Below are 14,252 nucleotides of genomic sequence, written 5' to 3'. Positions count from 1 at the left end.
TCATTCGACGATGAATCTAAAAATATATTTTCGTGATATACAACACATTTTCCCCTAAATCGAAGACCTAAAAATCAATGCCCGATTCATATCTCCATCCGATGGGAGTATATGCGATTGTTTTGAATCACAAATGGATGACCGGTGCCACCAAAAGAAATATTCCCTCTAATAGCACTCAAATATATTTAGGTACATTCATTTCAGAGACAACTAGGAATATAATACTCGCAGTAACGCTATGTACACCCGCAGTAACGGTATGTACAAAATGCAAGAAACACTATAAAAATGTAGTAATTATGAAATATTTTTCTTACTAACCAAGTTTTTAATTTAGTACATTGTCAAAAAAAGTTACTATATTTTTTATGCTACGTTACTATATTTTGTATGGAGCATTACTAGAGGTGTAGAATAAACTATTCTACACTCATATTTAGTTTACTGTTACTCATTGCTATTCCTATATATATGAATCAAAAGGCCTCAACTTATAAAAAGCCTAGGGTTTTCTCTGCCTCCCGTCGGCGTTGCCGACGATCCGCCTCGTCTCCGGTGGCCTTAGGTTGACGTGGTGGATCCCGGCCCTTGCCGACGGGAGGGCTCCGATTTTAGATATTCCTTTGAGTTTTTTTAGGGTTTGTGTCCTACTCAGAAAGACAAGACAGTTGCGCCTTCCTGAAGATGAAATAAGGTTCTCTCCACCTAGCCCCGTCCCGTGGTGCGTCTAACATCGTCGGTGGGCGTGTGGAGATGTGTCTCCAGCGGATCTATCATTGGTGGATTTGCTCGGATCTGGTCGTAGTTCGTCTATGTTTGCACGTCTTTAAGTTGGATCCTTCCGATCTACACTACTCTTCAACGACGGCGGTTGCTGTTCTGGTGCGCTGATCCTATGGAGTCTTAGCACGACGACTCCAGACTGTCTACTACAATAAGTTTTGTCCGGCTCTGCGAGGGAGGGGCGATGACGGCGGCGTGCCCTCGCTTCAGTACTTGTAGTCGTCGCTAGGTGGTATATGAATCTGAATGTAATTTTTATTATTTTTTATGTTAGTTGTACTACCATGATTGAAAATGAATACATTCGTAAGTATTTTAAAAAAAGCCTCAACTTAGGTGGTCCTACATGATTTCTCCTTCGTGAGGCGTCAAGCAGTGTTGGCTCCACATCGCGCACATACACAGGGAGTGAATCAGAGGGGTACAGTCTCCCTGCGTACGTGTAAGCATAAGCATCTACAATAAATAGTGGGAGTATAAAAACCAAAATAAGATTTGGCCGTAGCAAGTGCATAATTTGCACCTGTGACGCAGACCAAAAGCTGGAATTCTCTGTGGCGCCCGTGTGCAGCTGCCCCCCGCACTGCATTGCGACTCCCTCTCTCCTCGTATATGCTGTGGCCCGGTTCTTGTGTTGCCCAACTTGCTGCTGCATGCCGTCACAAAATTCAAGCATTTCCCACTTTTGGAACCAGGCAAGTGGCCTAAAGGCAACCAACTTGTTTCACCATGATTTTGAAGTAACTTTTTATCTATTTATTTTTTACGAGAATATTACTTCTATATTATAGTGATCTAAACAATCTTATATTTTTTTATAGAGGGAGTACGATCTAATAATAGGCAACACGAATTCACAATGTCCATGACCATCGCACAACTAGCTTATTTGCTCTCTCTAAAAAAATAGCTTTAGAGAATTCTGGCATACAAAATCGTAGATGAGCTCAAGGATTGGAGAGCCGCACGGAATGGAGTAGGAGGTTTACAACATTTCTTGAGAGAGTAGCTTAATTAGTTCCTTCTTCCTTGGAGTGGGGGCACCGATGATGATGTTCACATCTTGTTAGGTTTCTTGTAATCAATTTTTTCTATTAATACGGTACACAATTTGCGTACTCTCGACAAAAAATAGCTTTAGCCAGTCTACAGTCTAAACCATTTCCAACAGAGCCAACTATACAAAGTTTAATAATAGAAGAACCATGCAAAAAAAAAAAAAATAGAAGAACCAAAAAAATAACAACAACAAACTTTAATAAATAGTACACCCCAATCAAATGAAGAAGAAAAGGACACCCCAATCTCGAGGGAGAGCCTTTCGTGAAGCATTTTGGTAACAATGTGATCGTAGAAGCAGCATAACACAAATGAGATGGCTTCAAATTCATTCATGAAAATATTGATGTTGAGTCTCTTCCAAATATTCCAGAGAGTTGAGATCTTGCACAACTAGTTTACTAAAAAAGTACTCATGTGTCCCAAAATATAATACATTTTATAGTTCAATTTGAATTGAAAAATGTCCTATATTTTCAGACAAAGGTAGTACTAGTTAGCAAAAATAAATGTGTTGCATGAAAAGGAACAACACTAACACCATGTTACCGGACTGGAGCAAACATACCCAACATCCCAACTGCCGTAGAAGCAAAACAACTAGTTTTTCTCATTGATAAAATACCATTTTTTATAAAGTATATATGTATTAATCTTTTTGAAGGGCCTGTACGCTTGTAATGGATACTACTAGTTACATTTTTGCAAGGACACTATTATTCATTAATCTATGTGAATAAAAACTTGCTACACGTAGCTCTGTTTTTTTTAGAATCATAGTACAGACGTAGATGTTGATATTACATACACACCTATGAGAGAGTGAGTCGGCGGGTCTTGAGATTGACAAAGTCACCACAGACGCATCGCTATCGACAAGAACGTCGCCTCCACTAATCTTCTTCCGTATTCGTAGCAACAATCTAAGGTTTGGTTTCCTAGCAAAAGAAAGATTAAAAATCAAATTATGGGTAGTTCAAAAGCAAAAAAATATGAATTCCACTTGTACAACGGGGTAGACATTTATCACCTTAATACTCTATGTGTTTTTACCCGTGAAAAGATACTCTATGTTTTATACGCCTAACTAGTTCTTATAGAAAATAATTTTCCGCCCTACAAAAATACCTAAATATGCATACTTTTTCCTGGACAAACATAGGCGGGGCCATATTGTGGTTGGCCATAGACGATGATGCTCTGAAAGAGGGCATTGTAATTATTGGAGTGGGCTCCAAAGGTACCTAATGAAAACAGTGGGCCCCAGGTTGAGAGGGACGTGTGTTTGGTGGTGGCCTCTGATGGAAGACGACTCTCACTTTCGTGAGCTGATGAGGGTGAAATAAAGCATGAAAACGTCTCCTCCCAAGTCCTACTAGTGTGTATTATTTATATATTTTCCACCATATATTCTAACCCATCACCTTAATTGCCAAAGGAGACCAAGCACAAATTGATGGAAGGAAACATCATATCACATGATTACAACTTCATTTTTATGCCATAATTAAGGTGGATCAGAAGATAAATACTTTATGGGATTCATATAATTTACCCATAATATTAAATTGTGCACGAGAACCAATGGTTGAATGGTTAAGAGTGTGGTGGCACCTCAAGCACACAAAGGGATCAACTTCAAGTTTGACGTTTTAATGTCTCATTATGTGGATTGTTCTTTCAATAGAAGGCAATGTTCTCGCCCATAACATATGGTGACTTTGTTAATTTTCAAGTTCCCAAACTCAACTCCGGTCTTTGGTAGGGTTGTGTGTATGATGGTGTGAGTGTGTGCGTCTACGTTATAATTCGTATTCCAAAAAAGAAAATCAAAGTGTGCACATGTAGATTTGTTAGATGGGTCCTTGATATTATATGCAAATTATATAAATGTGACCTCCATTTTTTCTGCTTGTAATAACAAAATAATAATAATAATAGTGTCAAAAACGTTCTTATATTATGAGACGGAGGGAGTAGCTATCATGTTTTAATTTTCAAAACACTATGTACACATACACACATACTTTTGTAGGTGCTCATAGGGCGTGCATGCTTTTGTAGGTGTGAGTGTATGCGCGTGCTTGTGAACATCTATGATTGTACTGTGCTAAAAAAGATTTTGCTCCTAGTTTTTCTTTCAAGATATTTTACTCCTAGCTAGCACAATGAGTTATGCACTTATATAAAGAAAGATATAAAGACATAATTTTACAGGCACATACAAAAATGTGCACACACGCAAATAAGGGTGTGAATGCGAATCTCTCCTGTCATTTATTCGAACAAAAACCAAATCTAAACATACGATTTGTGTAGATGTCTATCGATCCAATGCCACCCCCTCACCATCATCTCCGAAAAATGGCTCAAACCGATTAATGTGAATCTCTCCTCATTTATTCGAACAAAAATCGAATCTGAACATATGATTTGTGCAAATATCTATCGATCCGACAGCTACCCCCTCATTATCATCTCCGAAAAACATCTCAAACCGATTATGTGGTTGGAGCAACAAATAGTGATCCATCATCACAATAAACAGGCCTTTCAACACAAACCATCCGCAACGAGCTCAAAACCTCCAGCCAAGCCTTGTGTAAAATGTGTAAAAAAGGGTCACATGTTAGTGGTGCACCTGACCTAGGGTGAAACAGCAAAAAATTACCCAACAAATTTTGTACTGCCAGCAGTGGGTTTGTTCCCCTCTAATAAAACCATGTTTCAATAATGCGTAAAGTACCACCACCCCCGCTTTTCAGTTGGGTTTTCCCCTTTTTAAAAGATTTAAATAGCCCAGAAACGCAGCGCAGGCGAATCCAGCGCCCCTAAAAAAGTTGCCAGAGAGAGAAGAGAGGCGAGCGTATTTCTTCTTCCCCCTCTCGGAAGAGGAGGAGGGCTCCGTCCGCAGTCGCAGGGGCTTCTCGCGAGCGAGGCCAGGCGAGGCTCCTCCCACCACCACCCCGTTCACCAGCAGCTCATCGCCACCTCCGGCCGCATACTATTATTACCATCGCCCCCGCAAATCCTCGCCCCCTCCCCGTTCGTCCTCCGGCTGATTGATTGATTACCCCCCGCCCCTAAGAACCGAAATAAGAAATAAAGATCTCCGCTTTGGCCGTCGATCTCCGGTGAGGACCCGCGCCGCCCGCTCTCGATTTGTTTTTTTGGTTTTCTTGCTTTCCGGGGCGTTCGTCCGTCGGGGATCCGATGCCCGGCGCCGCGCCTCCTTTTGCTCACCCGATTCCGATTTGTGTTCCTGCAGGTGGTTGATTCTGTGAGCGTCCGCTGCTGGTTCGTCCAAACCGTTCGGCCGGCTCCTCTCTTCGGTTTCCTTTCTCAGGTGAGTTGGATTCGCTCTGTTGGCCTCAGCTGTTTCTTTCTTCTCTCTTCCCCTGATTCGTCATCGTAATTGCGCGCCTGTTTCCGTTTCGCAGGTTGGATCGAGCGCATTAGGCAGGAGATGGACGTGGAGGGCAAGATGAATTTGGAGGTGAGTGGTCACTCTGAATCGGAATTCTGATGAATTATTCCATTTCTCTTTGAGTTCCAATTGGAAAGCCTGATGGGTGCTCTGTTGATTTGGGAGTAGATTGGATCCAAGGACATGGAGGTGGAGAGCAGGAACCTGAAGCTGGAGGAGCCACTGCCTTCCTCCGCGATGGACATGGACGAGCCTGGTGTTGCTGAGAGTGGCGAGGTGGATGACAGCAATGGCAGCTCCAAGGAGTGCCCCTTGACCCCCAGGGATTCCATGGCCTCCAAGGTTCCTGTGGCCAAAGAGCCGAGATCAGTCAGCACCGACTTTGGGGATGAGCTGGACCTTGAGCTTGGGAGTGGAGAGCCAGAGCCCGGCAGGCAGCAGGAGAGGAAGCTCTCAAGGCAAGACCGGATGGAGCTCAGCCAGTTGTTCCAGCATGCCGTGAGCTCTCATGATTGGGAGTGCGCTGATGGCTTGCTGGCCAAAGCTGATGCACAGGGACTCAATGATGTGCTCTGCGTGGCGGTCGATGCCATTTGGTTCTTGAGCGACAAGGAGGAGCTGTATGCCATCGTCGCCTTGATCAAGAGGATTGTGTCGGCGGGTGCGAATGATTTCACACGCGCCGCGCTCCGGACATCGTTCCTGGCATCGTGTGTGTCGGCATGCAGGGGGCGGACGACCAGCCTCGCCGATGCCGTGAGCTTCATGGGTCAAAAGTAAGTCTCTCCAAAATGGTTTGTGATCGTTACAGTTTGTCTTGAATCACATGCTTTGCAATTGTATTACTTGTGTCGAATTCGATAATTCCAATTCATGGATTTGATCGTTACAGTTTGTCTTGAATCGCATGCTTTGCAATTGTATTACTTGTGTCGAATTCGATAATTCCAATTCATCTTTACACCTTATATAGTGTACTGTTGTGACGCGGCCTTTGAATAATTCTTAGGTTGCATGAACGCCTCCAAGAATCCCATGGCGATGAGGTATTGAAGGCAGAGGCAAGTGCAAAGGTACATAAGTTCACAGAATGGGCTCTGAAGTGCATTGGATTACACGCCCGTGTGCGGGCGAGTAGGGGCAAAGGAAACCATGGCACAATCATTGAGGTTCAGCTTCAGCTATCTGCTTTCAAGACATTTCTGGATATTGCTGATAATGATCTTACCGGGAAAGATTTCACTGAGGCCTTTGATGCTGCATGCTTTCCTCTTACACTGTTCTCAAGCACCTTTGACCAAGGATGGGCAGCAGGGATCTCGGCAGCTGCTATACAAGGTCTGTTAGAGCTGTTGGTAGAGGGTGGCGCAGACAATGTGAACCAATGCTTTCTTGAAGCTGCACGCTATGGAAGCACTGAACTCGTCCGCATCTTACTTCAGGTAATGACAAAGCATCGTCCCCATGTGCATCTTATTCTTACTTCAGGAGATCATAAATCATAGCGAGACAATTTAGGTTAATGACACCTGTTGAGCAGATAATGTAGGTGCAACACAACTAAATGGTTGTTAGTTGCTTCCAGCACACAGTAGTCCCCTGGTATACATGTATATGGAAAGTCTGAAACATTTTCTGGCTTACCTTATTTCCTCTGCTAGTAACTGGACCTTTTCTTTTGACTGGGAATCAGACCTTTCTTGTGGAGCTTGCCATCATGTTTGAATGTATTCGGCGTAAACTGCTTCAGTCTTCATGCACAATGCATTGTGAATATACATGCGCCTAAACGACTGAACCTTTAAAAATTGTGTGTAGACCATATAATTATTCTCATGAATCAGTTCATAGACTGCTTACTGATGACGGTCTCATCCAGATCTGTAATGGAATCTACTTCATGTGGTGTTCATCATGGCAATTTAGGTGGAATGGCTCCTGCTTACCTTAGAGAGCCTCAGAAATTTGTGTGTTACTAAGTTGAGTTAGTGCTTTGAAGATATTAAAGTAAATATTTGAAATAGTAATTGAAGATGGTCATCTTGATGGCCAATCTTCCCATTATATAGAAAAATAACTAATTTTATACTTTTACTTGCATGGATGATCAAACGTATTAGAATGGTGGAAGATATTACAGAGTTGACCTGGAAAGCATGATACAATATTTAGGCAGTTAACACAAACGGAGACATTGATTATTTTCGCAACTCATTTCTGTATTGCATTGCTATTTAGGCCAGATTAAGAAAGCTATGTAGGTTCACTATGTATAAGGCATGAGGCAAAAATGAGCAAAGCTTTGCATACTCCCTCAGTTTCCTTTCTAAGGCATATTCTTTTCCTCGTTTTATTTCACTCTCCTTTTACTATCTCTCCCCCATTTCAATGGTACTTACGACAAGGATAACATGAACATTTGCTCATTTTAATATATGGTCAACTTAATCCATGCCCCACCTAAAATATGAGTTGTATGTTTGGAATGAAGGTAGTAAATTTTATCATTTGTTTTTTAAATTAGAGTAAATTTTACAATTGTTAGGACATTTTTCAAATATGGCAGGTGGTGATATTAATTTAGCGCGCTTATGGATTTAAATCATTTGCTTCCTTCCCTTTTCTAATATATGTAAGAATCCTCTAAAAAATATTTATGAGGATTAACACTTTCCTCTAAAAGTGTATATAAATTTTTTGAACGCCGTATTTAGAAGCTATATATCTTTTTAAGAAGGTTTTCCTATTTATCTTGTGCTTTCTGACATATGAGAATTTTTCTTTTTCTCTTGGCACAAATGTATCGTCAATCATTGGCAGCATTTAACATATTTAATGTTTTCACTTTTGTTCAGATTGCTCAAAGGAACAGCTTGGACATTGATGTGGATCTAGCCCTTGGTTTTGCTGCCCACTACGGGAAACTCGAAACCATGGGGTGCTTAGTTGAGGAAGGTAATACTGTCGCCTTCCTTGGCCCTTTAATGCGGGCAGCTGAGCGTGGATGCTTTCAAGTTGTGGAATGGTTTGTGAACCGTGGCTGTCGGGACATGGAGCTTTGCCTGGCCCTTACTGCTGCCACCTCTAGTAGCCAGGTTGAAGTTGCTGCCTATCTCCTGCCTCTAGTCCCCCAACTTGTTCTTGCCCCACTCAGCATCGAGATTGTGAAGGCTGCTGGCGAGAGGAGCACAGGTTCCCTCCAAGGTGTGGATTTTCTTCTCCGGTCGGACTTCCTCAATGACCCAGCCGCCACATATGCTGTAGCAGACAGCATAGCAAGATGCGCTGATGAGGCTGTAGATGCCAAGCTTAGGCTGTTCATGCTCGAGCAGTGGTCAGAGGAAGCCTTCAACAAGGGATTCGTGTCTTCACAAGAGCACTTTGTCAACATTACAAGGATAATGCAAAGGGGTGAGTCGCCGGTCGTCCTGAGACAGCTCCCGCTTCAGCTGGTGATCGCCATGGCCTACCTGCCACTGTACAGGGAATGCGTCGGGTCAGGTGGGCGGCTTCTGCCGCAGAGGCTAAGAGGCCAGCTCGTGGAGGCTGCAGGCAGGCTGGAGGGCCGGCAACTGGACAGGGGCACCCAGCAGAGCGAGCTGCTGGCCATCCTGGAGCACCACCTCCCGCGTTTTCTCGTTCAGACTTGAATGAAGGTCGCAACCTGCACTCAAACCGCATCGGCATCGGCACCGTCATCGTCATCGGTCATCGCAAGCAAGTAGCGAAGGGCGTCGCACCCACCATCCATCCTCATCGTACCCTGCTTGTCGACATCCGCAATGATAGCACCACCCTGAGAGGCTCACCCCCCCTGACTCTCCTGCAGGCGCTCTTCGGAGAGTATATAGTTTTGGTACAAGGTGTTGTGTTGTGTCGTGTGTGTGTGTGTGTCGTCTGTGTGTGTCTTGTGCGAGGCGTCTGTTGAGTATTTACCGGAACCGCAACCGTCAGAAAAAAAATGATATAAGCGTCGTCGAGGACATGTTTCTCCAGTTTTCGGTAAACCATACATATGGCCTTGTTTGCTGCTGCTGCTGCTGTTGTTGTCTACCTTCCCAAACATAAAACTGAAACCAAATGAAAAATGTCTGCTCTCTCAGTTGTCATCTCTTGATGGGTGGCTGTTCCTGTGACCGTGCTGCATCTGAATGTACGCACACACTGCCTGAGCGAGTTAATTTGCTGAAACCAAAACTGATGGAGCCTGAGATCTACACAGCCTCCATTCATTCATTCACTGGATGTCTTGCAAGTTGCAACCAACAGGTCATGGGTAGTACTGGAACTTGTTCAGACGGGGGACCCTCGCCCGGGCGTAAATGGTCTTTAGATGTCCTGTCCCTTGATGCCAACTGAAACCCTGCAATGAGTGAGAGAGGAATTCAGAAATTTGGTCAGTCGAAAAGTCCCAAGTCGCTGTGACAGAGAAATGTTCTTTAGGAAAACAAATGATGCAATATTTGATTATTATTGTTGTTATTTTCTGGCGTCGAAGGAATATATATCGTGTATGTAGTGGAGCTGAAAAGGGAACAAAAGCAAGCAAAGGTTAGGAGAGGAAAAACGATAGGTGTCGCTGTCGTCGCGCTTCAGAGATTCCTTGAGTATATTGCTTGCGAGTCGGGGTCAGTGACGAGTTCAAATTTGACAGCGCGGGAGAAAAGATAATGAGCTTCGGCGTGTGTGTGCTCAGGATGTGACACCAGTCAAGGGCAGGGCTATAATCAATGGTGACTAGGAGTACATGTTTATTTAAGCTCTTATATGAGCCCTAGGTGTTTGCCGTATGGCTGCAGACTCTGCAAAGGCTTTTCCTCCGGCAGCAGCAGTTCTGGTCCATGGCTGGCAATAAGAGCATGTCTCCAATAAATCATGTCAGTTAACCTAGGTCGTTTGCGCCATCTTGGTGCCTTCTTCATATGCAAGCACATGCTTCCCGGGGTGTTTCGGAAAAAGTTAGCGACATTTGCAAATTCAGTTTGAAAAGGACTTTTTTCCCTCTGTTTTGAAGCTGCCCAACAAAACAATAATAATTCAAGTTATGCAAAAATGGACGGCCTACATGGTGGGCTGGTGGGTGATTAGGCCGCGTAAGGTGATCCATAGGAGCTGGTGCAGTGTGAAATTTGCTGTATTTTCATTTTGTTTGTGAAGAATCCATTTAACCCTCTCAAGTAGACTAAGAAAAATCCCCTAAAAAAGTAGACTAAGAAAAATAAACCTCTCAAGTATTCACTTCGACTTCACTTCCTGCCTTTCAAAAAAAAAATACTTTGCTTCCTCGACTATTCTTGGGGACATCCTACCTTCTGAACATTCAATACTGCTACAAATAGTCTGGCCAAAGAATTACCAAACAAAGGTTATTCAGAGGGTGGGATGCCCCAAATGACAATTGACGAGGGAAAAGTGGCTGAAGAAAAATACTTGAGGGCGTTAAATGGGCTTTTCTCAAGACATTTTTATGATAGGCTGAAAAAGAACATGAAGTCACTGGGCCTCACTAATAGGCAATCTATAATCCTTAGCTCAGTCCATCAGTTATTGCACATTGGTTGCCTAAAAAAAAGTTATTGTACATTGTTGGGCACAAAATTCTCAACCTTTCAAGGCCCTGACCACACCACACCAGGCTGGGCTCAAATTCTAGTTTTAAGTGAGAAAAGTTTGGCTCATTCTTCTTCTTCACTTCTCCTTTTATTTTATTTTTTGCGAAAATGATCCATATCCATTATCAAAGTTTAGCGGAAGTACAAAACATCTCGAACATAATAGAAATTACATTGAGATTCCAAGACCCCCAAACGTTACTACTGCCGCCAGAACGAGCCGCCGACGCACCGCTGTTGCCGCTCCCCTACCGGAGCCGGCCTGACCTTATCGATGACAGTCGGGAAGTCTTCGTGCACGTGCCCCTAAGGACCAACGCCCTGGAGCCACATCCGTCGCCGTTGAACCCTTGCATAGATCTGAAGCACCTTAAACCAAATCTCGCCACAAGACGAGAAACCCTAACCTCACCGCCCCAAAAAGATGGCAGGAACTACGCTGGAACTCCGTCGAGTACGTCCAGACAGACGTACTAGAGGAGGATCGGAGCCCGGAAGACAAACTCAAAAAAGTAGCTCCGCTATCCGCCCGAACACCGCACCTACGAGGACTAAAAAGACCCTAACCTAAACTACTAACCAGAGCGGAGGCACCGGGATTCCCCTCCCCACCACCGGCCGTCGGAGCGGCAGTTAGAGGGGAGGCAAATCCACGGGCTCGCCAACGAAGTTTTGGAGTGAAGAGTTTGCCCTAGCCGCCGAAAACTTACCTCCTTTTATTGTGTCTAAAGAAATCCTCTTTTATTGAGCTGTTTTATGCTTCATTACAGGAGGAAAAAAAATTCTCCTTTTATTGAGTAGTTTACAGATTCTTCCAGATTGGCACAACAGCAACCCCTAATGTCGATCGTTTTCTGAACTTTGATAATGGTGTTTTTTCTATCAAGATCTAAAGTTCAGTCCCCCCGCAAAAAAAAAAGATCTAAAGTTCAGTTTCAAGGCTCTGTGTAAATATCTGCGGCAAATGAGTTTAAATTTTACCTACAGCCCTACAATTGATTTGTCTTTGGGAATTATTCTACTGATCTAAGATATAAATATTACTAAAGTGGATGCTACATCATTGTTGCAAAACAAAATTAAATAATAAATAAACAGTTTTTTTTAGAAGAGATAAATAAACAGCTGTGGTGCTATAATCAGTTGGTGGGCCGGTGGGTGATCGGGCCGCGTAAGGCGATCCATAGGAGCTGTTGTAGTGTGAAATTTGGTAAGCGTAGTCGAGAACATGTTTCTCCGGTTTTCGGTAAACCGTACATATGGCCTTGTTTGTTGTTGTTGTGACTGAAACATGGACTAGTCATCTGTAATCTTGCCCTCCCAAACATAAAACTGAAACCAAATGAAAGATGGCTGCTCTCTCAGTTGTCAATCTCCTGTGACTGTGCTGCATGTACGCATCCACTGCCTGAGTTAGTTTGCTGAAACCAAAACTGATGGAGCCTGAGATCCACACAGCCTCCATTCATTCATTCATTCACTGGATGTCTTGCAAGTTGCAACCAGCAGTCGGGGTTGTACTGGAACGCCTTCAGATGGGGGACCCTCGCCCGGGCGTAAACGGTCTTTAGATGTAGAATTCAGAAATTTGGTCAGTTGAAAAGTCCAACTCGTTATGACAGAGAAATGTTGTTTTTAGAAAAAACAAATCATGCAATCTTCTCTGATTAATAATGCAATCTTTGATTGTTATTATTGTCTGGTGTAGAAGGAGTATATCATGTAGATGTAGTGGAGCTGAAGGAGAATAAAAGCAAGAAAAGGCTAGGAGAAGAAAAATGATAGGTGTCGGTGTCGGTGTCGTCGCCCTTCAGCGATTCCTTGGTTTTCTCTGCTTGCGAGTTCGGGTCAGTGATGATTTCGAATTCGACAGCACGGGAGAGGAAGAGAATGAACTTGGGCGTGTGCTCACGATGTGACACCAGTCTAGTGCCTTCTTCTTCTTATGCAAACACATGCTTCCGGGCTTGTTTGGGAAAAAAACTTAGCAGCGTCCGAGCACTGAGCATTACCAAATTTATTATAGTGTTATTAACTGTATTCGTAATATAATTTTTTTATTTGCAAATTCAGTTTGAAAAGGAGTGTTTGTTGCTCTGTTTTGAAGCTGCTAAAAAAAACCAAGTTATGCAAAATGGATGGCCTACGTGGTGGCCGGTGGGTGATCGGGTCACCTAAGTCACTTCTACTTCGCTTCCTCGACTATTATTTTTGGGAACATCCTATCCTCTGAACTTTCAACACTGCTGCAAATAGTCTCCTAGTTCGGATTTAGAGGGCGGTCTGGCCACAGAATACCAAACAAAGGCTATTCAGAGGGTGGGATGGCCCAAGTGACAGTTGAAGGGGGCGTGGTGGGGGTGGTGGCTGAAGAACAATACTTGAGGGTGTTAAATGGGCTTTTTTTTTCAAGACATTTTTATGGGAGGCCGAAAAAGAACACGAAGTCACTGGGCCTTGCAAATAGCCAATCTATTATCCTTAGCTCGGTCCATTAGACCCAGACCCAGTAGTATTAATACTAGATGTTGTGTTAACAAAAAAAACATTAGATGTAAGCAGCACTTTGGTCCATTAGTTATTGGTGGTGCACAAAATCCTCAACCTTTCAAGGCCCTGACCACACCAAACCAGGTTGGGCTCAAAATTCTAGTTTTAAGTGAGAAGAGTTTGGCTCATTTTTTCTTCTTTTCTTCTTTTATTGAGCTGTTTTATGCTTAATTACAAACGAAAATGTACTCGGTTTTCTGAACTTTGATAATGGCGTCTGTTCTATCAGGATCCGAAGTTCAGTTTCAAGGCTCTATATAAATATTTTGCTGCAAATGAGTTTAAATTTTACCTATAGCCCTTCAATTGATTTGTCTTCTGGAAATTACTTTATCGATCTAATATATAAATGTTAATATGGGCGCAACATCATTGTTGCGAAACAAAAATAAATAATAAATAAACAGTTGAGGTGCTATAGTACTTATTGCCAGGATACATTCAGCTGCTGACCATGTAATGATAGTAACACCTTCTGAAATTTCTTCATCTCAACAAAATTTCATAGGTCATCTTGTATGGTTCAAAAAAAAAAACAGAATAACACAAAATGTCAAAGTCTTACAAACCTTGTCCATGCTCCTGGGAGAATATAAAACCTGTGATTTATAATTTATCTCCCATGTTCTATTTCTTGTAGTGAACCCTACTTATATTGCTTACTGTGATAGCAACCCTCCGGTTGCTTGTAATGGTCAGTCATTATGCGTTCTTGGACCGAAACAGCCCCTCCATGCTTACTTAGGCTAGAATCAACCTCTGAAATGAATCAGTCAACACTCAACATTGCGTTGCCATTTGAGACAACCTGATAGTAT

At 43.0% G+C, this 14,252-nt stretch overlaps 1 protein-coding gene across 2 annotated transcripts; it reads left to right on the top strand.

Moving 5' to 3' along the window:
- Window positions 1-4,610: 4,610 nt before the first annotated feature.
- LOC109732290 (ankyrin repeat protein SKIP35) lies at window positions 4,611-9,305 on the top strand. Of its 2 annotated transcripts, XM_020291478.4 has the most exons (6): window positions 4,611-4,979; window positions 5,114-5,191; window positions 5,286-5,341; window positions 5,441-6,048; window positions 6,282-6,714; window positions 8,128-9,305. In XM_020291478.4, the coding sequence occupies exons 3-6, from the start codon at window positions 5,312-5,314 to the stop codon at window positions 8,920-8,922; spliced, it is 1,866 nt and encodes a 621-aa protein (XP_020147067.1). In that variant the 5' UTR covers window positions 4,611-4,979; window positions 5,114-5,191; window positions 5,286-5,311; the 3' UTR covers window positions 8,923-9,305. The 2 variants fall into 2 exon arrangements, with proteins under 2 accessions (XP_020147067.1, XP_020147070.1); XM_020291481.3 differs by lacking the exons at window positions 4,611-4,979; window positions 5,114-5,191 and having other exon boundaries at window positions 5,268-5,341.
- Window positions 9,306-14,252: the final 4,947 nt, after the last annotated feature.

The sequence above is a fragment of the Aegilops tauschii genome, chromosome 4, assembly GCF_002575655.3.
Source record: "Aegilops tauschii subsp. strangulata cultivar AL8/78 chromosome 4, Aet v6.0, whole genome shotgun sequence".
Classification (NCBI taxonomy): domain Eukaryota; kingdom Viridiplantae; phylum Streptophyta; class Magnoliopsida; order Poales; family Poaceae; genus Aegilops; species Aegilops tauschii.
This window is presented reverse-complemented; position numbering and strand designations above follow the sequence as displayed.